The sequence below is a fragment of the Microtus pennsylvanicus genome, chromosome 4 (genome assembly GCF_037038515.1).
Source record: "Microtus pennsylvanicus isolate mMicPen1 chromosome 4, mMicPen1.hap1, whole genome shotgun sequence".
NCBI lineage: Eukaryota > Metazoa > Chordata > Mammalia > Rodentia > Cricetidae > Microtus > Microtus pennsylvanicus.
In genome coordinates this window covers 18,322,557-18,348,113 of record NC_134582.1, presented here as the reverse complement: position 1 = coordinate 18,348,113, position 25,557 = coordinate 18,322,557, and the positions used below count along the sequence as shown (strand labels likewise).

The 25,557-nt window shown below is 40.7% G+C and overlaps 1 protein-coding gene across 2 annotated transcripts in view; it reads left to right on the top strand.

Moving 5' to 3' along the window:
* Positions 1-5,190: 5,190 nt before the first annotated feature.
* The window catches only part of Cep192 (centrosomal protein 192), a 77,359-nt gene continuing 56,992 nt past the window's right edge, over positions 5,191-25,557 (top strand). Inside the window, exons 1-12 of one of the 2 annotated variants that reach the window (XM_075968406.1) lie at positions 5,191-5,265; positions 5,761-5,931; positions 9,963-10,130; positions 11,571-11,699; positions 14,100-14,251; positions 15,743-15,795; positions 17,544-17,664; positions 18,514-18,638; positions 21,019-21,160; positions 21,702-21,829; positions 23,119-23,779; positions 25,226-25,369. In XM_075968406.1, the coding sequence (XP_075824521.1) occupies positions 5,822-5,931; positions 9,963-10,130; positions 11,571-11,699; positions 14,100-14,251; positions 15,743-15,795; positions 17,544-17,664; positions 18,514-18,638; positions 21,019-21,160; positions 21,702-21,829; positions 23,119-23,779; positions 25,226-25,369 (1,933 nt within the window). In that variant the 5' untranslated portion in view covers positions 5,191-5,265; positions 5,761-5,821. The remainder of the gene's footprint in view (positions 5,266-5,760; positions 5,932-9,962; positions 10,131-11,570; positions 11,700-14,099; positions 14,252-15,742; positions 15,796-17,543; positions 17,665-18,513; positions 18,639-21,018; positions 21,161-21,701; positions 21,830-23,118; positions 23,780-25,225; positions 25,370-25,557) is intronic. The other variant, XM_075968405.1, reaches the window with a different exon arrangement.

Here is a 25,557-nt window from a genome sequence, read left to right as displayed (position 1 = left end):
TCAAAGCTCTTTTGTAGATGAAGTTAGGAAGCAAGTTATATTTGAATATGGTTAAGTGATGAATACTGTGGAGCTACTAATTTTTTTTTTTCGAGACAGGGTTTCTCTGGTTTTGGAGCCTGTCCTGGAACTAGCTCTTATAGACCAGGCTGGTCTCAATCTCAGAGATCCGCCTGTCTCTGCCTCCCAAGTGCTGGGATTTATAGGCGTGTGCCACCACCGCCCGGCTTGGAGCTACTAATCTTATTTTGGACTAGTTTTTTTTTTTAAATATTTATTATATATACATTATTCTGTCTACATGTTTGTCTGCATGCCAGAAGAGGGCACCAGACTCCATTACAGATGGTTGTGAGCCACTATGTGGTTGCTGGGAATTGAACTCAGGACCTTTGGAAGAGCAGGCAATGCTCTTAACCTCTGAGCCATCTCTCCAGCCCCTTGGACTAGTTTTCTTATGAATAGTTGAGGCCTTGCAAGGCAAAAATATGTCTTTTTAAAAAAAACCTGGGGCTGGAGAGATTGCTCAGCGGTTAAGGGCACTGACTGCTCTTCCAGATGACTGGGGTTCAATTCCCAGCACCAGCATGGCAGTTTACACCTCTCTGTAACCAGTTCCAGGGCTTCTGACACCCTCATATAGACATACACGCAGTCAAAACACCAATGACATAAAATACAAAAAGGCTGTGTTTTAAATTAGGTTTATGTGTGGGTACATGGATTTGTGAATTCAAGTGCTCTTGGAAGTCCAGAAGAGGGGTGCCAGGTTCCCTGGAGCTGGTGTTAAAGACTTTGTGAACTGCTGGACATTGGTGCTGGGCCCTTAACTTGGGTCCTCAGCTAGAGGAGTGAATCATTCTTAAAATACTGCGTAATCGTTCAGAAAATAGAAAAATCTCCCATGCTCTTGGGTAGGTAGAATTAACACAGTAAAAATGGCAATCTTACCAAAAGCAATCTACAGATTCAATGCAATGCCCATCAAAGTCCCAGCAACATTCTTCACAGACCTCTAAAGAACAACACTGGAAAAGCAAAAAAAAAAAAAAAAAAAAAAAAAAAAACCCAGGATAACCAAAACAATCCTGTACAATAAAGTAATTTCTGGAGGCATCACAATCCCTGACTTCAAACTCTACTACAGAGCTACAGTACTGAAAACAGCATTGTGTTGGCATAAAAACAGACAGGACCAAAGGAATTGAATCAAAGACCCAGATATTAATCCACACACCTATGAACACCTGATTTTTGACAAAGAAGCAAAAAATATCAAATGGAAAAAAATTCAACAAATGCTGGCATAATTGGATATTAACATGTAGAAGAATGAAAACAATTCTGTACCTATCGCCATGCACAAAACTCAAGTCCAAATGGATCAAAGACCTCAACATAAAGCCAGTCACATTGAACCTCATAGAAGAGAAAGTGGGAAATACACTGGAATGCATTGGCACAGGAGACCACTCCTAAATATAACCCCAGTATCATAGACACTGAGAGAAACAATAAATGAGACCTTCTGAAACAAAAGCTTCTGTAAAGCAAAGGACACGGTCAACAAGACAAAACGACAGCCTACAGAATGGTAAAAGATTTTCACCAACCCCACATTGGATAGAGGGCCGATCTCCAATATATACGGAGAATTCAAGAAATTGGTCATCAAAAAAAAAAAAAAAAGAAAGAAAGAAAAAGAAATTGGTCATTAGTAGAACAAATAATCCAATTAAAATATGGGGTACAGACCTCTCAACAGAGGAATTTATAATGGCTGAAAGACACTTAAGGAAATGCTCGACATCCTCAGCAGTCAAAGAAATTCAAATCAAAACAACTCTGAGATTCCATCTTAGACCTGTAAGAACGGCCACGATCAAAAACACTGATGACAGCTTATGCTGGAGAGGTTGTGGGGTAAAGGGAACACTTCTGCATTGCTGGTTGAAGTGCAAGCTGTTACAACCCCTTTGGATATCTGTATGGCAGTTTCTCAGAAAATTAGGAAATAATCTACCTCAAGACCCATCAATACCACTTTTGGGTATATATCCAAAGGATGCTCAATCATACCACATGGACATGTGCTCAACTATGTTCATAGCATTTTTTTTTGTCATAGCTAGAACATGGGAACAACCTTAGATGCCCCTCTACCAAGGAATGGATAAAGAAGATGTACATTTACACAATGGAGTACTACACGGGGGGGGGGGGGGGGCAGATAATAATACCTTGAAATCTGCAGGCAAATGGATGGGTCTAGAAAACATATTGAGTGAGGTAACCCAGACCCATAAAGACTAATATTATATGTGCTCACTTATAAGTGGCAGTTAGACATAAAGCAAAGAAAACCAGCCTATGATTCACAATCTCAGAGAACCAAGACAACAATGAGGACCCTAAGAGAGACATACATGGATTTAATTTACATGAGAAATAGAAAAAGACAAGATCTCCTGAGTAAATTGGGAGCATGGGGACCATGGGAAAGGGTTGAAGGGGAGGGAGGGGAGCAGAGAAAAATGTATAGTTCAATAAAGTCAATAAAAAGAACTAAGCCAGGCAGTGTAGCGCAGGCTTTTCATCCCAGCACTTGGAGAGGCAGGCGGATCTCCTGAGGTCAAGATCAGCCTGGTCTACAAGAGCTAGTTCCAGGATAGGCTCCATAGCTACAGGGAAACCCTGTCTCAAACAAACAAACAAAAAAAAAAACCCACACGGATAACATTAAAAACTAGATCACAGATTAAAAACAATGGGTTTAAAAAAGGGAGGGGATCATAACTACTGACACCGATGAAATCCAGATATGAATATTAGGTTATATTTAAAAAACATATACTTAACAAAAAATGGAAAATTTAAAAGAAATGGAAAATCTCTTGATAGTTACCACATGCCAAAATTAAATCGAATCAAATAAATAGATCTATAATACCTAAGGAAATAGAAACAGTTATTAAAAGACAAATATAGTATGTATTCACTTTGTTTGTTTTTCAAGACAGGGTTTCTCTGTAGCTTTGGAGCCTGTCCTGGAGCTAGATCTTGTAGACTAGGCTGGCCTCGAACTCACAGAGATCGGCCTGCCCCTGCTTCCCAAGTGCTGGGATTAAAGGCGAGCGCCACCACCGCCGGGCTAAATTCGTATCTTGTAACTTGGATATTGACAGAGGCATTCCACTGAAAGCATCAGACTTTTCATTTCTTTTTTGTTTTGGATAGGCTGGTTGCACGACCTCTCCTGGCTCTAAATTCTAAAAAGATTTGCAGGTTACGTCGGGAAATCCAGTTTTTCTTTAGAGTTGGCAAGTAAGACATGACAGCAGCTCCTGAAGTGCTTCCGGGTCTCACGGATAACTTAGGGTACATTGCTAGGACCAGGGAGGGAGACTCCATTTACATTTATTTAGGTAATCTAGCATCAGAGTTCAGGCTTTTTTTTTTCTTTTTGCCTGTGTTTACTTTGATTTGTTCATCTCTGTCAGCCAAGAATCAACAATCAACAGGTCGCTGAGTGATTAGGCACAAGGTTGTGCATATTTCTTGAGTTGGGAAATCAATGATATAGGGTGAAAGACTCCTAGAAACGTTAAACAGCTTACCTCCAGTTGGGTTAAGATAGATCCTTTGTATCAATTCCTCCTGAATTCCTTTGAGCCCTACAGTTGAGGATTTTGGAAGTTTTTTTTTTTTTTTTTTTTTTTTTTTTCTTAATTGGTTTTTCTCCAGGCAGGATTTCCATGTGTAGCCCTGGCTCCCCTGAAATTCACTCTGTAGATCAGGCTGGTCTCGGAACTCACAGATATCCTCCTGCTTCTGCCTCCTGAGATTTAAAGGTAGTGTGCCACCGCTGCCTGATAGCGTTTTGATACCGAGTTTTATTGGATGTGAGCGATAGACAAGTACTACAAAAGGAAAAAAAAAGTGTGTCAAGACAGAGTAGTCGATGGGCGCTCCATTCATTTTTAAAAATTGTCTCGGTTTTCTAAGGTAATGTGTTAGTATGTGCAGGCTATCTGGCGTTGGGCACGGTATCCTACTTCCTCAATCAGCCAAACGCAGGGATTATGGGTGTGCGCCATTAATAGCCATTGTTTCCGGAAAGTAACCCTGAAGAGGTTATCCTAGGGTGACCACCTAAGGAAGTTTTTGGCGGACACAGAAAGGAAAATGATCAAGTAAACAGATGTCTTTCCCCACCAGGCTAACCACAGGTACAGCAACTGTTGGCTTTGTATTTCTTTTCTCTATGTTTATTTTTTCTTTTCTTTTTTCTAGACAGGATTTCTCTGAGTACCTTTGACTATTCTGGAACTCGCTCTGTAGACCAGGCCTGCGCCCTTGAACTAAGAGATCCACCTACCTCTGCTTCCTGAGTGCTGGGATTAAAGGCGTGTACGACCACTACTGTTTGGCATTTGTTTCTTAAAACGATATTAAAAAATTGTGAGTTCGAGGCCAGCTTGGGCTACAAGAGCTAGTTCCAGGTCAGACTCCAAAGCTACAGAGAAACCCTGTCTCAAAACAAAACAAAACAAAACAAAGCAAAACAAAAACCAAAAAATTGTTGACGTTAAGGAATTAGCTTAAGAAAAGAGGTAACCTCTTCCCCCTTTGAGACTCTAATGTTTAAAGCGATATAGACTTTTTTCCGATAAAGAGCTTGAACTGAGCTTTAACAATTATGGGATTCGTGTGGTCTACGAAGAATGGCGGCTAGGGAAGAATTTTTCTTTCTCTACTTGGTATTCCAGTTTTATCCTAGGGGTTAGGCTTAACTAGCTGTCGTGACACGTGTATCCCAAGGAATGATTTATTGAACGCAAACCATTTAGTTTCTGCATCTACCAGAGGGTAATATGGATAAAACAGCGGGCACATTTCCGCCGGAATTTTCCCCTGGCGTGTAGGATGACTATCCGTGCCGTGGGGCGACCTCAAACTGAGTAATTCATCGCAAGACTTTGAAGGCGGCACCTAGCTGCAGGCTTCCCCGAGCCCAGGCGGCGCGGCTTCGGACCTTCAAATCTAGGGACGCGCGGTCCTCACCAATCAGAGGCTCCGGCCGGCCCCTTCCCGACGCCTAGTCCAATCCGGTATGGGTTATGAAGCCACGCCCCCGCTCGCCGAGGGAGGGATGCGTTGCGGATTTCCGCGGCGCGCGCATGCGCACTTGCAGCGCTGCGGAGCCGCCCCTTCCGCGGTCGTTTTACTAGAGCTCGCGACTGCGGGGTCTGGCGTCCCGGCCTGGTGAGGAGGGTCGTCGGGGCGATGGACTTGAGGGACAGGGCAGGGCTCTTTATTTGTGCCCGCGCCGCGGCTTCTGGGCGGCCGCGGGACGGCCCGGCCTGGTGGGGACACGGGCTGGAGTCTGGGCTGCTCTGTGAGAGATCGGGTGCCCGCTTGTGGCCCGGGCTCCCGGCCTGGCCGTGGGCTTTGGAGCGACCGCATCTTTGTGTCCTCCGGTCCGGCTAGTGACTGCCCACCTCTGAGGGAGGGACACGTGGCCTCTGAGCCTTGCGGTGTTTTCTTGCAAAGTGCTCTGGCGACTGCTTTGCTGGTTTGTGATGGGCGGTCCTGTCCTTCTGACTGACATTCCTGGAAGTAATGTTTTTGTTCGCTCTGAGGGGAGGGCTCTTATGTCAACTGGTGTCCGCCAAGCTTCATTCACAGTTATTCCTAACAGTTAATGCAAAATGAAAGATTGTTTACAGTCCCCCTCCTTTCCTCTGCTCTTGATTTTAGACTTTGTGTAGTTAAGCATGAAGTCCCGTTGGACACAATCGTGTGGAGGGCAGCTGTATATATGACAATACTTCCATTCGCTGTTACCATTTTGAGGTCATGCTTCTGGTATTTACATTACCCCCGAACCAACCTTTCCTCCAGATTACAGATTTGCGGGCAAAGTTCACGGTAAGTTTTAGAAAGTTATATACAAAATGTTTCCCTGATTTTGACATGTATCTCAATAGTTAAATGATGGTTGCTGGCAATTTTGACTGTGTTTTGGGCTCCGCAGGATGCACTTTTTAGACATAACTAAATCCATAGACCTGCAACGACTACAGGAAGTAATCGTTTCTGTGTCCATGAATGTCGATTATTAAATACAAACAAGCGCATATGTGAAATTTGAGGCTCCTAAACTTTTTAGAGAAAATGGCAAGAAGGCCAGCCTGGTTTACAAAGCGAGCTCCAGGACAGCCAGAGCTACACAGAGAAACCCTGTCTTGAAAGACCAAGGGGGGAAATTAGCAAGTGAAATCCTAAAGGTGTCTGCTTGTCTAAAATGCAATATTAAAATAAAATAAGTAGGTAGCAACGTATTATCTTCACATTACATGGTGAATAATTGATTGCTGAGGGAAATTAGGGCATTTTTCCCATCCAGGAAAGCTTTAGGAATGTGCTGTATGCATGATTGGGGTTTTGCTTAGTTTTGAAATGTTATTATCATCACATTATTTTATGTGCATGCACATGTCAGGGGATAGCCTGTGGGAGTTGCTTCTCTCTATCATATGGGTCCTAGAGGTCCACCTCAGGTCGTCAGCCTTGGTGTGGCAAATACCTTTACCTGAGGAGCCACATGCTTTTTGATTGTCTTTTAAATTTTGTTTATTCAGGATCTTCCCCTGTAGCTCTTTCTGGCGCGGTACTGGCTGTGTAGCCCAGGCTGGCCTGAAACCTGACGCGGTCCTGCTTCAACCTCCTGGATTATACAAGTACAAGGCTCGATTTAGGCAGGATAGTCAAAACATTTGTGCAGTTGCTTAAAATGTGGTGGACGGTTGGGCGGGTGGTTGCCCGAGCCTCAGGAGGTGTAGAGAGGAGGATCTCTGTGAGTTCAAGGCCACCCTGGTCCACAGAGTGAGTTCCAGGACAGTCTCCAAAGCTACAGGGAAACCCTGTCTTGATAAACCAAGTGTGGAGGTGGGGTAATGGATAGCATGCATTGGGAATAAGGATTGGGTCTCAGAGCTAGAGAGACATTTGAAATTAGAAACATAAGTTGATAACTGGGGCTGGAGAGATGACTCAGCAGTTAAGAGCAATGGCTGCTCTTCCAGAGGACCCGGGTTCAATTCCCAACATTCATCTGGCAGCTCACAACTGTTTGTAACTCAGGTTCTAGAGGATCTGACACCTCACACAGATATACATGCAGCAAAGCACCAATGCACATAAAAAATGAAATTAGTTAAAAAAAAAAGATATCTCTAACTGAGAAATCAGGAGATCTTAGAATGATTGGAGGTCCCCAAGTTGTGAAATGAAGGATGTTGGGGCTGGATCTAGATTTGATAAGGGACCACTTTTCTTAGAAGGTCACGTTTAAGTTGAGGTCATCGTCAGGAAGAAGCTAGGTATGCACTTACCTGGGAGAAGTAACTGTAGGCCTTGAGGTGCACATAGGAATATTATAGGATGTGTCAACAAGCCTGAGTGGGGAAAGGGACAGGTGGGGAAGTAAACTGTTTTTAGCAGGGGATTTGTGGTCCTTTAAAGTACTGTGTGTGAGGTTGCAAGGATGTCAGCATGGAATCTAGAGGTCTAAAGGTGTGAGGCTGGATGAGGGTCAGATGAAGATGCTACGTTCTTTTTTTTTTTTATATTTATTTATTATGTATACAATATTCTGTCTGTGTGTATGCCTGCAGGCCAGAAGAGGGCACCAGACCCCATTACAGATGGTTGTGAGCCACCATGTGGTTGCTGGGAATTGAACTCAGGACCTCTGGAAGAGCAGGCAGTGCTCTTAACCTCTGAGCCATCTCTCCAGCCCAAGATGCTACTTTCTGAGGGTATTTACCCCAAAGGCATTCGGACTGAGACCTGAAATGGTGTAATGTGTAACCTGGGTTATATAAAGTCTGCACACTGTAACGTTACAGGCAGAGGATGTCAGATGAGATAGAAGTAGTAACTGTGAAGTGGCCTCCTGGGCACTTGGCTGTGAAGGGAGGTGAGAAGGGAGCCGGAAATGCAGTGAAAGATCAGGCCGACCGGGTTCTTTTTGCCTTCTCCATTCTGATGGAGGAGAACTTTGAACATGATTGTAGAAATAAGAGAAAGGAAGGAGTCAAGTGTAGTGGTGTCTGCCTGTAATATTCTTGGCCCTTGGGAGGCTGGGGCAGGAGGATTGTGTGTTGCAGTGCAGCTTGGTTATATAGTAAGACCCTGTCTTTTTTTTTTTTTTTTTTTTTTTTTTTTTTTTTTTTTTTTGGATTTTCGAGACACGGTTTCTCTGTAGCTTTTTTGGAGCCTGTCCTGGAACTAGCTCTTTTTTTTTTTTTCCTTTTTTTTTGAGACAGGGTTTCTCTGCAGCTTTGGTACCGGTCCCGGAACTAGCTCTTGTAGACCAGGCTGGCCTCGAACTCACAGAGATCCGCCTGCCTCTGCCTCCCAAGTGCTGGGATTAAAGGCGTGTGCCACCACTGCCTGGCCAGGGCCCTGTCTTTTTAAAGCAAACAAACAAAAATAGGGGAATGACTGGGGAAGAAAGTAGAGACCTTGATCCTGGTTGTGTCATTAAAGTGTGGCCACTCAGATTTGATGAGGGATTGCATGTAGGGGTGGAAGGTGGTGTCAAAAGTCTCGATGACTAAGATTTTTGGTATAGCTGATTAGGGGTTGGAGTTGTTAGTTTTTACTGGTTTGGCGGATTGACTAGATTTTTTTTTTTTTGAAGGATGAGAAGGATACAGAATCATGATTTATACTTTGGGTGCTTGTTAGATACCTAATACCTAGAGCCCAACCTTGAGGTATACATTTCACATCGGATTTAAAGCCTTAAAACTGAAGACAGATATTCAAAAGATGTAGGAGGAAGAGATGCAGGACTGTGCTCCCCCTGGCGATAAGGAGAAGAAAAAGGAGCAGCTGAGGGAGCAAGAGGAGAGCCAGTTGTCTCTTGAAAACCATGTGAAATAGTTTCTCATTGAAGGAATAATCATCCGAATCCTGTTCTGACCATCCTACAAGCCCAGGGCTAAATTTAGATTTGTTCTTACTGTTTTTATTCAGTATTGAAAATGACTAAATTGTTCTGGAGCGATGACTCAGCGTTTAAGAACACTGACTGTTCTTTCAGAGGTTCTGAGTTCAATTCCCAGCAACCACATGGTGGCTCACAGCCATCTGTGTTGACATGTGTTGCAGGCAGAACACACTGTATACATAATAAATAAATCTTAAAACAAAACAACTAAATGTCCACTTTTTAAAAGTTATTAAGATTTATTTTTCTTTACATTTATTTATTTATTTCCTCTGTGTTTATATCTGCATATGTGTGTAGTTGTGGGTACATGAATGCCACAGCTCATTTGTAGCTACCAGAGGACAAATTACTGATTCTCTCCTTCTGCCACGTGGGATTAAAGTTAGATTATCAGGTTTTATGGCATCTCTTCCCAGTGGGCCATCTTGCCAGCTCTAAACTCAACCTAAACCCTAAAGATTATTAGTTATAGCCATGTTTGCTTTCTTTACTGGTTAAGTTTGTGGTAATTCATGTTTCTTCCTCCACTAAACCATGAGTAAGTCCAACTTGTGTTTCTTTACTGTGTTGGTTCTAAGAAAGTAAGTTTAGTATTTGATGTGTTTATCCTTTACTGTAAGGTAGCAAGGTGTTCTTTCTGTTTGTTTGTTTTTGTTTTTCGAGACAGAGTTTCTCTGTGTAACAGTTTTGGCTGTCCTGGAACTCCCACTGTAGACCAGGCTGGCTTCGAACTCACAGAGTGAGTGCTGGGATTAAAGGTGTGTGCCTGATGGTAGCAATGTATTCTGAGGCTTTCTTTAGCTCAGAGTATTTGTTAGTAGGTATTCTTTCTTATTGATTTTGCAAGAATCTTTTTTTTTTAAGAGACCTTGTTCTTTTAATGGAAAATGGTATCGTAATAGAATAGTCATCTTACTTAAAAATGCTGTTGTTGCAGTGAGATGGAAGATTTCCGAGGGATAGCAGAAGAGTCGTTTCCAAGCTTTTTAACCAATTCCCTACTTGGTAATAGCGAGGTTTTGGAAAATGTCACTCTTTCATCAAATTTCGGCTTGCCTATTGCTGTTTCTACACTTGCCAGGAACAGATCCAGCACTGACAACAGGTAAGACTTACTTGAGCACATGTTCTTTTCAGGCTCACGAACCCTATAATATACTGATCCACAGGAGAGCTCACGAACCCTATAATATACTGATCCACAGGAGAGCTGGATATTGAATTTTAGGGCTTGGGTTTCTGGCTCCCTACTTGCTTCTCTGGATAATTGTCACTCTTTTATTTTTTCAGCTTACTGCTTTTTATATTCTTTCCTGCTTTATGTTCAAGAATATGTTTGAAAAGACATCTGTGGATTGCGTTTTCTAGCTACACAGGGAGCCTGGTAAACTGTTTCTCAACATTGGCCTGTGATGTGGCTTTGGATTTTGGCATCTTTTTTCTGTGACAGTTTCCCTTTTTACTTCACATCAGCCAGCTTCATGCTTTACTGTGTTCGTGTGGCTCTTTTTCTTTGCTAGCCAAGTTTATTGAGTACTTCAGTGTTGCAAGGATAGTCAGGCCGCTTGTTCGTCCCGGCTGCCTGGCTAGCTTAGCTCCAAAATAACCACACAGAAACTGTCTTAATTAAATCACTGTTTGGCCCATTAGCTCTAGCTTTTTTTTTTTTTTGTTTTTCGAGACAGAGTTTCTCTGTAGCTTTGGTGCCTGTCCTGGAACTAACTCTTGTAGACCAGGCTGGCCTCGAACTCCCAGAGATCCGCCTGCCTCTGCCTCCCAAGTGCTGTGATTAAAGGCGTGCGCCACCAACTCCCGGCTGTGTTATTATCACGTCACTCTATGACATTAGTTAATTTTGAGACCACGCTAGCCTCAAACTTACTATAGCTCAGGATGACCCTGAATTTCTGGTCTGCTTGTTTCTACACAGAATTTTAAGCTTCTACCACCATGCCCAGAGCGTGTAGTGTTGGCATCAAATCCAGGGTTTTTTGTATTTAGGCAAGTACTCTACCAGAAAACTCTGTATCTTTAGCCCAACAAGCTGTGTAGTAATAAGGAGTGGCGGCGGGGCTGCGTCCCCAACACCCCAGCCGCCTGCCCGGCTAGCTTATGCCCCGAAATAATTACACGGACACTGTATTCATTTAAACACTGCTTGGCTCATTTCTACCTAGCATCTTCTAGGCTAACTCTCCCACCTGGACTAGCCCATTTCTTATCATCTGTATAGCACCGGTCTTACCGGGAAGATTCTAGCCTAAGTCCATCCTGGGTCGGAGCTTCATAGCGTGCGTCTTCCCTGGAGCAGGTAGCATGGCGTCTCTCCTGCGTCTGCTTGTCTCTCCTGCGTCTGCTCCGGAGAGGAGAGCTGTCGAGTCTGACCTCACTTCCTCTTCCTCCCAGCGTTTTGTTCTGTTTACTCCTCCCACCTATCTCCTAACCAATGAGAGCCAAGCAGTTTCTTTTAATTTAACCAATGACCTTCCTCCATCAAAGCTGAGTTTTAATTGTAAATAATTTAAATCTTAATCACTTTATATAGGTGTCCTGATGTCCAGGCATCATACCTAACTGAAGGAAGGCTTTCAGTTCCTTTTGTCTCGTCTCCCAGTTGCCAGGATGACAACACTGAGCCAAGAGGAAGATTGCAACTCAGCTTTCAGGGTGACGAGTAAGTTCTTGCCTTCATTTACACTCTGGTAAAGCTACCCTTGGTCTAGGGGGAAATGTATGACGTCGTCTTTGACTACTACTTTGCACCTGTAAGAGCCTTCCTTTTAATCTTTTAATTACATTTTTGGCTTTTAAATATTTTTTTTCTGACTGTAAATGAAACATACTCATTGAAAAAAGTAAAAAATATAGTTATTAGGAAAGTCATCAGGGTCTATTTATCTATTAAGTAAAGAAGAGACACTGATTACATTTTCTTTTTTTTTTTTGGTTCTTCAAGACAGAATTTTCTGTGCAACCCTGGCTATCCTAGAACTTGCTCTGTAGACCAGGCTGGACTTGAACTCATATCTACCTGCCTCTGCCTCCTGAGTGCTGGGATTAAAGGCACATATGTGGTGGTCAGAGGACACCTTAGTTCTCTCTTTCCACTATATTGGTCCCAGGAAATAAAGTTTGGTGACAAATAACCTTTGTCTATTGAGCCATCTTGCTAGCTTAGTATTATATTTGATCTTTCATTTTTAGAGGTAAAAATAATTTATACATTTATATATATGAACTGTAGAAAATCTAGAAATCTCTCAAACTAAAACTAACTTGAAGTTCTTGATGGTATTAATATCGACAGTTTTAAGGTTTTCTGCTTGATTCTAAGTATTGCTGAGGCTTAATGTGCTGAGACATAGTCAGTGCTTTGCCTCTTAATAGATGATTACCTTTGTATAGAAATATTTTTCTTTACTTTTTTTTTTGTCTATATTGGGTTTCATGGTTTAAGTTGATGAGGACCACTGACCCACTGACCATGTCTCTTCCTAAAGAGGGCACCAGATCTCGTAGATGGTTGTGAGCAACCATGTGGTTGTTGAACTCAGGACCTTTGGATGAATAGGCAGTGCTCTTAATCGCTGAGCCATCACTCCAGACGAAGTATTTTCTTTTCTTTTTAGAAGTTATTAATTTCTTTATTTATTTGATACTTTTGTTTCATTTGTAGTATTTTTTTACTTCTGCTCTTTTTGGGGGGGGGTTGAGACAGGGTTTCTCTGTGTAGCCCTGACTGGCCTTGAACTCACTGAGATCTGCCAGCCTTTGCCCACTGAGTGCTGGGATTAAAGGTATGCATCACCACTGCCCAACTGCCCCTGCCCTCTTTTAATGAGGTGAGATTTCCCTGTATTATCTATGAGTGTGCTTTTTTAGCTAGAGGTATTTAATATATGGCAACACTAATAAAGGGATAGAGGAAAAATAGGAAGTAAATTGTAGGCAAAGGTGTGTGGAAGCATTGCAGGACTCTTTAACTTAAAGCATAAGATTTCAATGCTCTTTTTGTTGAACCCCTGACTCTGTTTAAGCTTGGTCCTTGGTCTCTGTCAAATGGTGTGTTTGTTGCACTTTGGGATTTGTCCCTGTGGGTCTTTCTGATTCCTTTCCTGCTGTGGGGAGCTGCTGTAGACCCACAAGCTAGAAGTTGATTGGAAGGAGAATTACTGTTAGCATGAACTATTTCATCTGCATGAGAAATTGTAGAAGCAAGTAGAAAGTCAAGTATGAGACAGAAGTGGGAATAGGGTTAAATCTGTCAAATCTTCACTTTCTACGTGTGGTGGCGTAACGTAATTCCACAGTATAACTCTGTAGAATAATCTCAGCATGTGGGGGTAGAAGTGTGCTGATATACTATCATTCCATACTGTAATACTAGCACTTGGGGTAGAAGAAGCAATATCAAAAGTCCAGGACAGCGAGGTTTACATGCAAATTCTAGGGCAACCAAGAACTCAGTGAGAGTCTATAACAAAAGCAAAACAACTGTAAAAACCTTTATTAATTCAAAGATTTGCTGTTTTGGCAAGCATGCTATTCTAGTGTCAGTAAGTATAACTCAGTTTTAGAAAGCTGGCCTTTTTTCTTGACATATTTATGTGATAGAGAAAGGGTTTTTCTCTGGAGAGGCAGAGTAGCAGAGAGACACTGTCCTTGGAGCTGATGGACCGTGCCACGGGACCCCACATTCTTATCTTGTCCCTGGAATGTATTTCCAGTTTCATTTCTTGGCTGAGCTCAGTTTTTATTTCACTGTGTATATCTATTTTTCTTTTTGAAAGATGAGGTGCTGTACTGGTTAATAGACATTTTTTTTTTTAAATATTTTTATTTATTATGTACACAATATTCTGTCTGCATGTATGCCTGAAGGCCAGAAGAGGGCACCAGACCTCATTACAGATGGTTGTGAAACACCATGTGGTTGCTGGGAATTGAACTCAGGACCTTTGGAAGAGCAGGCAATGCTCTTAACCACTGAGCCATCTCTCCAGCCCTTAATGGACATTTTGTAGATTTACCCAAGGTAACTAACATTTTGTCATAATTCTCCTCCCTCAAAAAGTTCTGCCTCAAGGAAAAAGAGCTACATAGAAAACCCACATTTGTCGCTGGCTCTCATGAAACCAAGAACAGAAGAGAAGCAAGCTAACACTACAACATCTGTTCAGTGTCAGCGTCTTTTGGATGAAGTTTCCCCTCTGGAACAAGTACCGGGTATGAAGTGTTCATAATTATTTCATGTATACATTTTAATAGATTTAATTTCCCTGTCCTTTGCTGGATGTCAGTTTTATTTTCTGTCCTGTGATAAACAGACATCTCTTCTTTGCCCTGGAAACCATGCTGTTAATAGGCATAGCATGCTTCTGTTTAGAACAAAGAGTGCATTCCTGGTACTTGTCACTTTTTTTCCCCCAACCTAAACTTATTTTTGTATTAATATAATTCTAAAATAAATTGTTGTTTATAATTTTGAAATATTCAAAAGTGAGTCATTTAAATTTTTTTGTTTATTTAATAATGTGATTATTTTTATTTTTTAAATTTTTAAAAAGAGTTACTTATTATTTTCTTTTATATTACATTCCAACCACAGTTTCCTCTCCTCCTTTAAAAATTTATTTTAAAGTAGATGTTTAAATGATGGTAGAGATGGAAAATGGTGGTGGGGTGTGTGGTACACATCTTTAGTTCTCCCAGTATGAGGAAGAAGAGGCAGGGGAATCTCTGAGTTTGAGGTCAGATGAGTCTACAAGTTCCAGAACAGCCAGAAGTACATAGTGAGACACTGTCTCTAAAAAGAAAAGAAAACAAACAACCATAACCACCCTCCCCCAAACAAAAAAGAAGAAAGAAAATGTACTCAAAACATTATTATAGATTTATCATATATATTAAACAAGCTGTTTATTTGTAACAAATGTCTGGAAACCGTAAGTAGTGAAAGGCTTTATTGTAGTTTCTGTGACCTCGGTCCATGTGTGGCTGGTTGCATCGCTGTGGGCCTGACAAGATGATTGTTGTGGTGGGAGTATATGTACGGTGGAGCCAAACCCCTGACTCCAGGTCAGGGAGCAGGGACAGTTCTAACTCAGGGCCTCACACATGCTTAGGGAGCACTGGCAATGGAGCTATACTCCAGTACTATTTATTATGGCTCTCTCTGATATTGTAAAATTTCTGTTGTTATATATTTTAGACTACATCTCTAAATGTGCTAACCTTTTATTGTATGATCAATAGTGCTGTTATCAGTTGGTAAACTTACTTACTTTATGTGCTAGCGAGGCAGCCAGTGTTGATGTGCTTGAATTGAGGTTTGAAGATCATTTGTCTTATCCTGTACAGTCATGCTTGTTGAAATAAGGGCAGCCTGTCATTTAGAACTCATTTCTGTATTTGGGCTTGTCTGCTGGCTTATGTGGATGTCATTTCTCTCCCCTTTCCTAAATCTCTTACTACGAAAACGTTAACTTTACAGTTGATTAGATTGATGTTCAGGTTTCATGGCACGTGTGTAATTTTATGATACCCATCCTAATAGTTTTAAAAGTTTAGCTGACCAGTGATGGATTCCTGTGTTATCATCTGAACATGCATCTATTCTGTTTCGAGCTAAAGGAAATGTTTAGTTCGTTTATTTGTTGCTTTTAAGTATGATTGAAAAATAATCTGATCCCTCGATTTTTGTTTTTTCTTAAATAGACTCAGCTCTTGATTTTCACTTAAAGTCATGGATGAATAATCAAGAACACAAGGTAAATTTTTATATATTTGTTATCAATGTCTGGAGTGCTGTAATAGAGTAGAAGTTTGTATTTCTCTCTCTCTCTCTCTCACACACACACATACACACACACACTGTACATAACAGAACTTTTGTAGCAAAATTGCAAATCTAGCTATGCTTGGTGTTATATCCCTATATTCCTAGCACTTGGGAGACTACCTGGAGGATTGCCGTGAATCTGAGGCCAGCAGGGCTGTATGGGAAGTCTTTGTGTCTTAGTTCCCTTTCCTGTTGCTGCGGTGAACACCTGGTGAAAACAGAAAGGGTTTACTTTAGTTCACAATTCCACATCACTGCCCTCATAGCTGGGGATTCACAGCAGCAGCTTGAGTGAACTGGTTCTATGAAATCCATAATCAGAATAGTGCATGCATACATGGCCAGGTTTAGATTGCTTTCTCTCCTCTTTTTTGTTTTGCCATCTCTCTGTAGTCGTGGCTATCCTGGAACTTGCTATGTAGAGCAGGTTGGCCTTGAACTCACAGAGATGTGTCTGCCTTTGCCCATTGAGGGCTGGGATTAAAGGCATGTGCTACCAAGCCTGGAGTCTCTTCACTCTTATATAACCTTGGATTCCCTACTTAGGGAATGATGCCACCTACAGCAGGTGGGTCTTTTCACCTTAATTCATGTAATCACAGTAAGCCCAGAGAGTTATCTCTTAAGTGATTCCAACTTCTACCAAGTTGAAACACTATCCATCACCTTCTGTTGAAAAAACAAAGGTGGGGTGGTTTAGCTCTAGTAATAAGGAGATTCAAAGGTAGTTCTACCTGGAGGTGGTGGTACTTGCCTTTGATCTCATCACTTGGTCTCTTAGTTTAAGACCAGCTTGTTCTACATAGTGAGTTTCAAGCCAGCCACATAGTGAGACCTTGTCTCAAAAAAATAATAAAATAAAATGAAAGTTGTTCTGGCACCAACTTGTGCATTAGATATGTATTGGATTAGATGAGTCCTGTCCTGTATAAATATAAAATCACATGGACATACAATGTTCTTAATCTTGAAATTAGGTTAATTTTGCAATTAACTCTTAAGTTGGTATCTGTTGCTTTTTAATATTATATTAAATACAGGTGTGAAGCTGGGCAGTGGTGGCGCACGCTTTAATCCAAGCACTCAGGAGGCAGAGGCAGGCGGATCTCTGAATTCGAGGCCAGCCTGGTCTACAAGAGCTAGTTCCATGACAGGAACCAAAAGCTACGGAGAAACCCTGTCTGGAAAATCAAAACAAAACAAAACAAAAAAACCAAACAAAAAAAAAAGCTGGTGTGTGAAATAAATGACACAAGAAAGTGTTAAATTTTTATTCTGGGCCTTACCTGTTTTTAGGAAGTTGCTCATGCCCTTTAATGCTAGCTGGTTTTGGGGTTGGGAGGAAGAGAAATAAGTAGTTCTAAAAAATGATAGGAAAGATTGCTTGGATCAGGATTACTTACTCCAGCTTTCTTAGTGCATTCACTCCCTGTAGCAGACTTTATTGCCTGAATTTATTTGTGTAGTTTATTAAACTATGTTACTTGATTTGTAAGCTATGGAGGCAGTTTGGTAGGGCCCTACATTTGAAGGTGGGTCAGTATAGGGAAGTAGAGTAGGGCAAGAAGGGAAGTTACTAGTCCACGCAAAGCCCAAATTCTTCATTGACTGACCTGTAGTTTTCACTTATTAACTGTCTTTTTTGTTGCCCTATATATAACATTTGTTTCCTTTTAGACTATCATGCCTGATGCTGGGAAACATCTTGAAGACAAGGCTCCAAACAGTGATTTCAGCCACATCAGCTTATTAGAAAATGAGAAACTTTTAACACTGACAAACCTGGAAGATACCTCTGGTACTATAGAATGGCTGTTTTCTGCCTTTCCTTTGCCACTTGACTTTTGTCTGTACTGTAGTATTCATTAGACTTTGTCTTTTCCTTCTCCCTTTAACAAGGCTCTGTTCATGATCTGAGTGGCAGGGTTTATTTTTAATTTTTAATTTCTTTTGAGACAGGGTCTCACTGTGGAGGCTGGTCTAAAATTCCATAGGTAGATCAGGCTGTTCATAAATTCACCACCAATCTGCCTGCCTCTGCCTCCTAAGTGTTGGCATTAAAGCTACCATACCCAACATTATTTTTATTTTTATTTAATTTTTGACTGAAAAGGTCTTGCTTTATAGCTCACACTATCTTTGAGCTCTTGATCTTTCTGCTTCACAGAAAACTATCAGTCGATCTCTCTTTTTCTCTCTCTTGATCTCTTGCTCTCTTACTTTCTCTCTTTGCCTTCTTGTTTTTTTCTTTTCTTCTGTGGTCTTGGGTCTTAAATGCTGGACCTCCCCTCCATGTTAGACAGATACTCTGCCACTGAATTATATCCTAAACCCCAATGTCTCCGATTTCTTTTTTGAGATAGACTCATGTAGCTATAACTGTTCTGAAACTTGCTCTATAGACTGGGGTGGCCTCGAATTTGCTATCATTTTTTTGTTCCTGCCTCCTAAATGTTAGGAACTTATAGGTATATATTAGCTCACTTGGCTTTATTATAGTTTCTTATTCTAAGCATAAAAACAGCTACCTAGTTGGTATGTCACCCACTGCCCTGTTTGTTTTACCAGCCTTTGTGATTAAACATTATGTGTAAATTCAGTTGCTCCTCAAAAACCTATTGTGTTTTTCATTCTACTTTATCAATAGATGATGATATTAATGATGAAGAATTTTATGATGATCATCTAGAAGCATATTTTGAACAACTGGCTGTTCCAGGGATGTTATATGAAGCAGGACAGGAGTCACCAGAAAATGTTTTCAAGTTACCTGTAAGTGATTTCAGTCAAGTACATCCAGTCTTTCTTGTTTTTTTTTTTTGTTCTTCAGTATTGTAAATTACTGTCTGTCTTGTTAGATTTTTTTTTTTTATGTTGCTGTTTTGTTTTGAGGTCGAGTTTTATGTAGACTATGCTGGCTTCCAACATCACTGTGGAGCTGAGGATGACCTTGAACATCTCATCCATCCACCTCTTACCTTCCAGTTGCTAGGATTAGAATTGTGCGCTACTAAACCTGGTTAATTTCATGTTAACATTAAACTTAAGCCTGTGGTTTTCTGTGGACTTAAAATTGATGAGAAGTTTGATTTTTCTCTGCCTCATTTCTCTTATTTTTCAATCAACCAAGAAAGTAAAAAGGAAGTTAAGAATTCCAGTACTTGGGAAGCTGATTTAGAAAGATTAGGATTTCAAAGTCAGCCTGGGTTACATGCAAGAAGGCAAGAAAATAAAGAAATTGTAATCAGTGGACATCCTTTCTTTGCATTGAGCAATTAACATCTTGTTACCATAGCATTTTTTCTCCCTCTGAATCATTTGAAAATAAATTGCATATGATTTGTGACTATACACTAGAATTTATCACCAATGACTAAGAGGTATTTCCCCACATAATCACAATGCTATTAATCTTTCTTAGATGCAGTAGTTTAAAATTAAAATATTTTGTATATGGGTGTTTTGCCTACATGTATGTATGTGATGGAGGAAGGTCATTGGTTAAATAAAAAGAAACTGCTTGGCCCTCATTGGTTAGAAGATAGGTGGGAGGAGTAAACAGAACAGAATGCTGGGAGGAAGAGGAAGTGATCTCAGACTCCACAGCTCTCCTCTCGGGAGCAGATGCCGACCCAGGATGGACATAGGCTAGAATCTTCCTGGTAAGCGCACCTAGGGGTGCTACACAGATGATTAGAAATGGGCTAAATTAATATGTGAGAATTAGCCTAGAAGAAGCTAGATAGAAATGGGCCAAGCAGTGATTAAATGAATACAGTTTGTGTGTTGTTATTTCGGGCATAAGCTAGCCCGGCAGCCAGGGTGCTGGGGATGCAGCCCCGCCGCCCTTATTACTACATGTATGTCTGTGGATTATTTGCATGCCTGGTACCCTTAGAGGCCAGAATAGGGTGTCAGATCCCTTGGGACTGTGGTTGCATATGATTATGAGCCACTATGTGGGTTCTAGAGCCAAACACAAATTCTTTAGAATACAGTCAGTGGTCTCTGTAATTGGATATTTCGTGTCCCTACTGCTTGGTCCCAAATAACTTGGAGGCTTAATATTACTTGTAAATGCTTGGCTGATAGCTCAGGCTTGTTACTAGCTAACTCTTATATTTGGAACAACCAATTTCTTTCTTTTTTTTAAAGAAAATAATTTATGTAATTTTATTTTATGTGCATTGATGTGAAGATACCAGGTCCCCTGGAGCTGGAATTGCAGACAGTTGTTAGCTGCCATGTGGGTGCTGGGAATTGAACCTGGGTTCTCTGGAAGAACAGCCTATGCTCTTAACTGCTCAGCCATCTCTCCATTCCAAATTAACCCATTTCTATTAATATGTATATTGCATGCGCCTCATTTCTACATGTCCTCTCCGTGACTCTGCCTTCCTTTTCCCCATCGTTCTCAGTTTGATTTTCCTGCCTAACTTCCTGCCCAGCTACTGGCCTGTCATTTTTTCACATCAGTTCTTAACCATTCTCCAGTGCCTGATATATTATTTTTGATTAATGTCCATATTCAAACTTGCCCAGTTATCTCTAAAATATTCTTTATTTTTCACTGTTTATGATTCATAATTTAATCAAAGGTTATATGGCCAGTAGTTGTTGGTTTTTTATAGTAACTTGCAATTCTTTTATACATAAAGCAGTTTATAAAATTTAGGCTCTTTGTTTTGTAGAATGACCCATAATCTGGAAACTTCTGATTACTATTTCCCCTGATTAGAATAGGTTAAGCATTTGACAAGAATTGTAGTGATGCATTTTTCTCAGGACCAGTTGATTGACATATGTGGTGCTGTGCACTCACTCCTTCACAAGGTAGATGCAGCTGCATTTTCTACTGATTTTGTGTTTGATGATGTCATTGTTGGTCATATGTGTCTGGATGCAGATGCTATTTTTTATGATTAAATCATCTGTGCGATGACATCCTGTCCCCAGCAAGTCTTGATGAACTGGTGGTAGTTTAATTGCTAAAGCCTTTTGGAATAAAGTATTAATTACACTAGTGCTTGGCATTTTTTCCCCTTATTTTTCCTTATTTTCTAACTGCATCCTTTAGTAAAGCAGAATTCTGTTCTCAATATTTTCTTCAAAATGTTCTTTTTTAATTTAAAAGAGGGTATTTTCTCAACAGGCAAATGGAAACAATATCTTAAACTGTGAGTTCCAATTAGAAAATAACAGCTCTCTGGTTTTCCATGGTGCATATACTTCAGGAAGTTCTGGAACAACTCACAGAGAGTCTGAGGAAGGCCGTGGTTGTCTTCTGGGGACCAGTAAGTGTTGAAGTATGATTTGTTTGAGGAAAGGTTTTATATAGTAACCTAGGCTGGCCTGGATCTTACTGTGTATTCCAGATGGACTTTAGCTTATTGCAGTCTTGCAGCCTTAGCCTACTGACTACTGAAATTTCAGGCATAAGCTATTCTTTCTGGATCTTTGTTCTCAAATTTGGGTTTGAGTTTATCTTTTTATAAAAAAAAAAAAATCCTTGTTATGATTTGTTATCAGATAACTTTTATTTTCCCTTCAAATCTTCAGCCTAAAAACTTTGAGAAGAGTTTTTTAATACCTGAGCAGAAGGTCAGCCACCTCCTACACAAGAAATATTTTGGTACTGCTAGAAATACAGTAGTATGTTCTTGGGTTGGCCATTTTAAATGGTTGCATGCTGTTCAGACATTTGAGAATCAGAAATCATCTTTCTAATTTACTAAATTTGTCATATAAATACTAATTATTAAGCTAAAAAGAATTATTGCATAAGACTTCCTAAACTTTGACATTGTTCCATTTAACTTTTTTCTTTATTTTTAGGTGGCTATGCAGGTATTGTAGATAATATAAAGCAGGTAGATAATGTGTTACCAGTTTATTCTTATACCTGGAGAACTGAGAAGGAGGGGGCACCCAGTTTGATGGATGTTGTTCCAGATCAAAGTAGAGTAAGTTAATGAGCATTTTATTTCAACTTCTTAGGAATCTTTCATGCTTGTAAGATATTAAACTTTCAAAACAAACTATCATTGTTAGCCTCTGAAAAATATGGAAAAATACAAAAATTACTACTTATATGATTTGTGTTTGATTGTATGTATCTTTGGTATTGCTAAAATAAGCAATTACATACATTTTCTTAGATTTAAACATCTGATGTCATGCATGTAGGTGATTTATAAAGTACTTTAATCTAGTCAGGTGTGGTGGTTTGTGCATTGAATTCCAGCACTGGGGTGGAGGCAAAAGAGTTTAAACTTCAAGGTCAACTAAGCTATATAGCTGAGTTCAAACCAGTCTGGGATACTTGGGAACCCATCTCGGAACAAATAGGCAAACAAAACAAAACAAACAAACAAAAAAACACTACCAAAACAATCATTATCTTTTACTTTGCTCAAGCATGTTTCCTTTTCTTGTGTTAGACCTTTCTCTTTGTTCTGATGCCACCTGGTTTTTCCTGTCCTGAATCGTTGTAGCCATTTCTGACTCCTACCTTTTTGTGTGGATCTCGTTTTTAGTCCTGTGTGTCTAGCCTAGCTCCCCTGCTGCCTTCCCTCACTTGACTGAGATAGTCTTTACAGTCTAAGTCTTGGCCTGGGAAGAGCAGCTGACGAAAGGAGGGATTGTTTTGGACAGTGAGTGGTTTTAGGAGATGCAGTCCATTGCTGGAAGACTTTTGCTTGTTTGTTTTCAAGATCTATAGTCCTGGCTGTTCTGGAAGTCTCTCAGTAGACCAACTGGCCTTGAACTCAGAGATCCACCTGCTAAAACCCCTGAATCTTGAGTACTTTCGTCCTGGGTTTTTAAACCTTCTTTGTTTGAGACTTTCAGATAGTGTATTGGCAAGATATTATGTCCTTTAAAGAGACAGAAAAGTTTTTGGATTCTACTAGAGCTAGCGTCAGCATTGGACCCAGTTGATGAGGCCCAGTAGTATCTGTCAGTCCATGAACATCCCCCCCTCTTTTTTTTTAAATTACAATAACCGAGTTGAGAACACTCAGATTAGTATCTATAATGCATCTGCTGATAGACGAGCATAACCACATTTTTAATTTTGGTTTTGGTAAATTGCTTAACTTTGGCTCATACATAGTTCAGGATATACTAGTACTGTATAGACTGTTTACTAATATAATAAGCATGTTTTAGCAGTTGCACTGCTTTCTCCATTAAGTGTTAAAGTGAGTGTGAAAAACAGAACTTACTGTTGTTTCATTAATAATTTTTAAAGGAATATGCAGGAGAGGCTGTTCTGGGGAAACAGCTGCGCAGTGTGGATGAGACACTCAGCCCTCATGCCCGAGAGGCCGTTCTGGGGGAGAAGCCGTGCACTGTGGATGAGACACCCAGCCCTCATGCCCGAGAGGCCGTTCCGGGGGAGAAGCCGTGCACTGTGGATGAGACACCCAGCCCTCATGCCCGAGAGGCCGTTCCGGGGGAGAAGCCGTGCACTGTGGATGAGACACCCAGCCCTCATGCCCGAGAGTCTGTTCCGGGGGAGAAGCCGTGCACTGTGGATGAGACACTCAGCCCTCATGCCCGAGAGGCCATTCTGGGGGAGAAGCCGTGCACTGTGGATGAGACACCCAGTCCTCCTTATAGTCATAGTACAGATGATGCAAAAGGTGGCTTTGACCTGGCTGACTCCAGAAAACAGGATTCAGAGCCTCCTCATCAAAATAAGCATTTGGCTTCAGATTTAGAAACAGCTTTGAATGTGGATAGATGCTTAAACACAGAGACTCCTTCAGTGTTCATTCAGAAAGGTGGGAGTGTTTTATCTTTGAAGACTAATGGTGACGATGGAATTAATTCTCCTGATACTCTGTGGTCACCAACCTGTGAAAGGAGAGCATGTGAATTTTATGAGTCTGTTACAAAGCCTAATGACCGTAAGTGAACTATTTCATCAAAAATAGAATTTAAGAACTGTATAAGATGTTTATATATTTAGAATAGACTGATCTTCCATGTAGAACTCTGGAACATTTTGATATTTTCATGGATTTTAAAAATATTACCTAAGAGAAGTTATTCTTTAACTTTGTTTTTCCACGATACGGTTTCTCTGTGTAGCATTGGAGCCTGTCCTGGTACTCGCTCAGACAAGGCTGGCCGCGAACTCAGAGATTTGCCTGCCTCTGCCTCCCAAGTGCTGGCATTAAAGGTGCGTGTCACCACTGCCTGGCTCTTTAACATTAATATTATTATTATTTCCTACAATACGTTCCAACTGCAGCCTTCCCTTCCTCCACTTCTCCCAGTCCTGTTCCCCTTTCCTCCCCATTTCCTCTTCCCTAGATTTACTGCTCCTCCATTTCCCTTTAGAAAAGAGCAGGCCTCCCAAGGATATCAGTATACAATAAGATATAACAGTGTACGGCATAACAGTCTACAGTAAGACTAGGCACAAACCCTCATCACAGCTGGACGAGGTAACCCAGTAGGAGGAAAAGGGTCCCTAGAGCGGGCAAAATAGTCAGAGACATCTCCACTGCTCCTGTTAGGAGTCCCACAAAACCCCAGGTTCAACAGCCATTTAATACATCCTGGTCACATTCCTCCCCACCAAGTCCTCATCTCATTGATGTCTTTTGTGTGTTTGTTTTTGCTTTCTGTCCCATTTAGTTTAACTAGAGCCAGGGTACATTTTCTTTTTCCCTTCAAGACAGGGTTTCTCAGGGTTTTTTTCCCTAGCTGTCCTGGAACTCACTTTGTAGACCAGGTTGGCCTCGAACTCAAGAGATCTGCCTGCCCCTGCCTCACGAGTGCTGGGATTAAAGGTGTGTGCCACTACCACCTGGCTAGTGTGTTAGTTCCCCTGGTAAGACAGGACCCATGAGTTCCTCCTCAGGTTATTACGGATTTTAAAGATTTTTAAAATAATACTACTATTGCATGATTGTTGCTCAGAAATAATAATGTTAAACAGACATCTAGTGCAAATATACTTTTTTAAAAAAATGATTTTATTATGTATACAGTGTTCTGCCTACATGCCAGAAAAGGGCACCCGATCTCATTATAGATGATTGTGAACTATCATGTGGTTGCTGGAAACTGAACTCAGGACCTCTGGAAGAGCTGCCAGTGCCCTTAACCACTGAGCCATCTCTCCAGCCCCAAAAATGTACCTTTCTGAGTATTTTTTCCTATTATGTCGCATCCTCCATTATAGACTTTTGGGTAAGCTTCGCTTGTTGCCATCAAAAAGATATTTTTCTTTTTTGGAAATGAATTTTCTTTTTTCTACCCCATTTGAACAAACTTCAGCACAATTGTTAAGTAAGTTAGTTGTTACACGCATCATTCAATGGTTTTGGAATTTACTTTTTTAGAAGCAGATCTCTCACAGAACATAGTCTACCAAAATGAGGATGGCAAATGGGTCACTGACCTTGCCTACTACACATCTTTTACTGATCAACAAGATTTACAGATGTCTCCAAATAATGAAACGAATGAAGACTTCAGATCTGGTAGTAAGTATGTGGACAACCAAGTTTATTGTGCCAGATTCATGGTTTATGATGATGTTTTGAGACTAGTCAGCTTGTATTGGTCAGTCATATAAAATTCCTTCTGAATTATAATTTTTGCATTCTGGAAATTCTTTAATGCAAAGGATATTGAAAGCAGTTACAAGGCTTGGTGGAAGGAAACAAAGGAT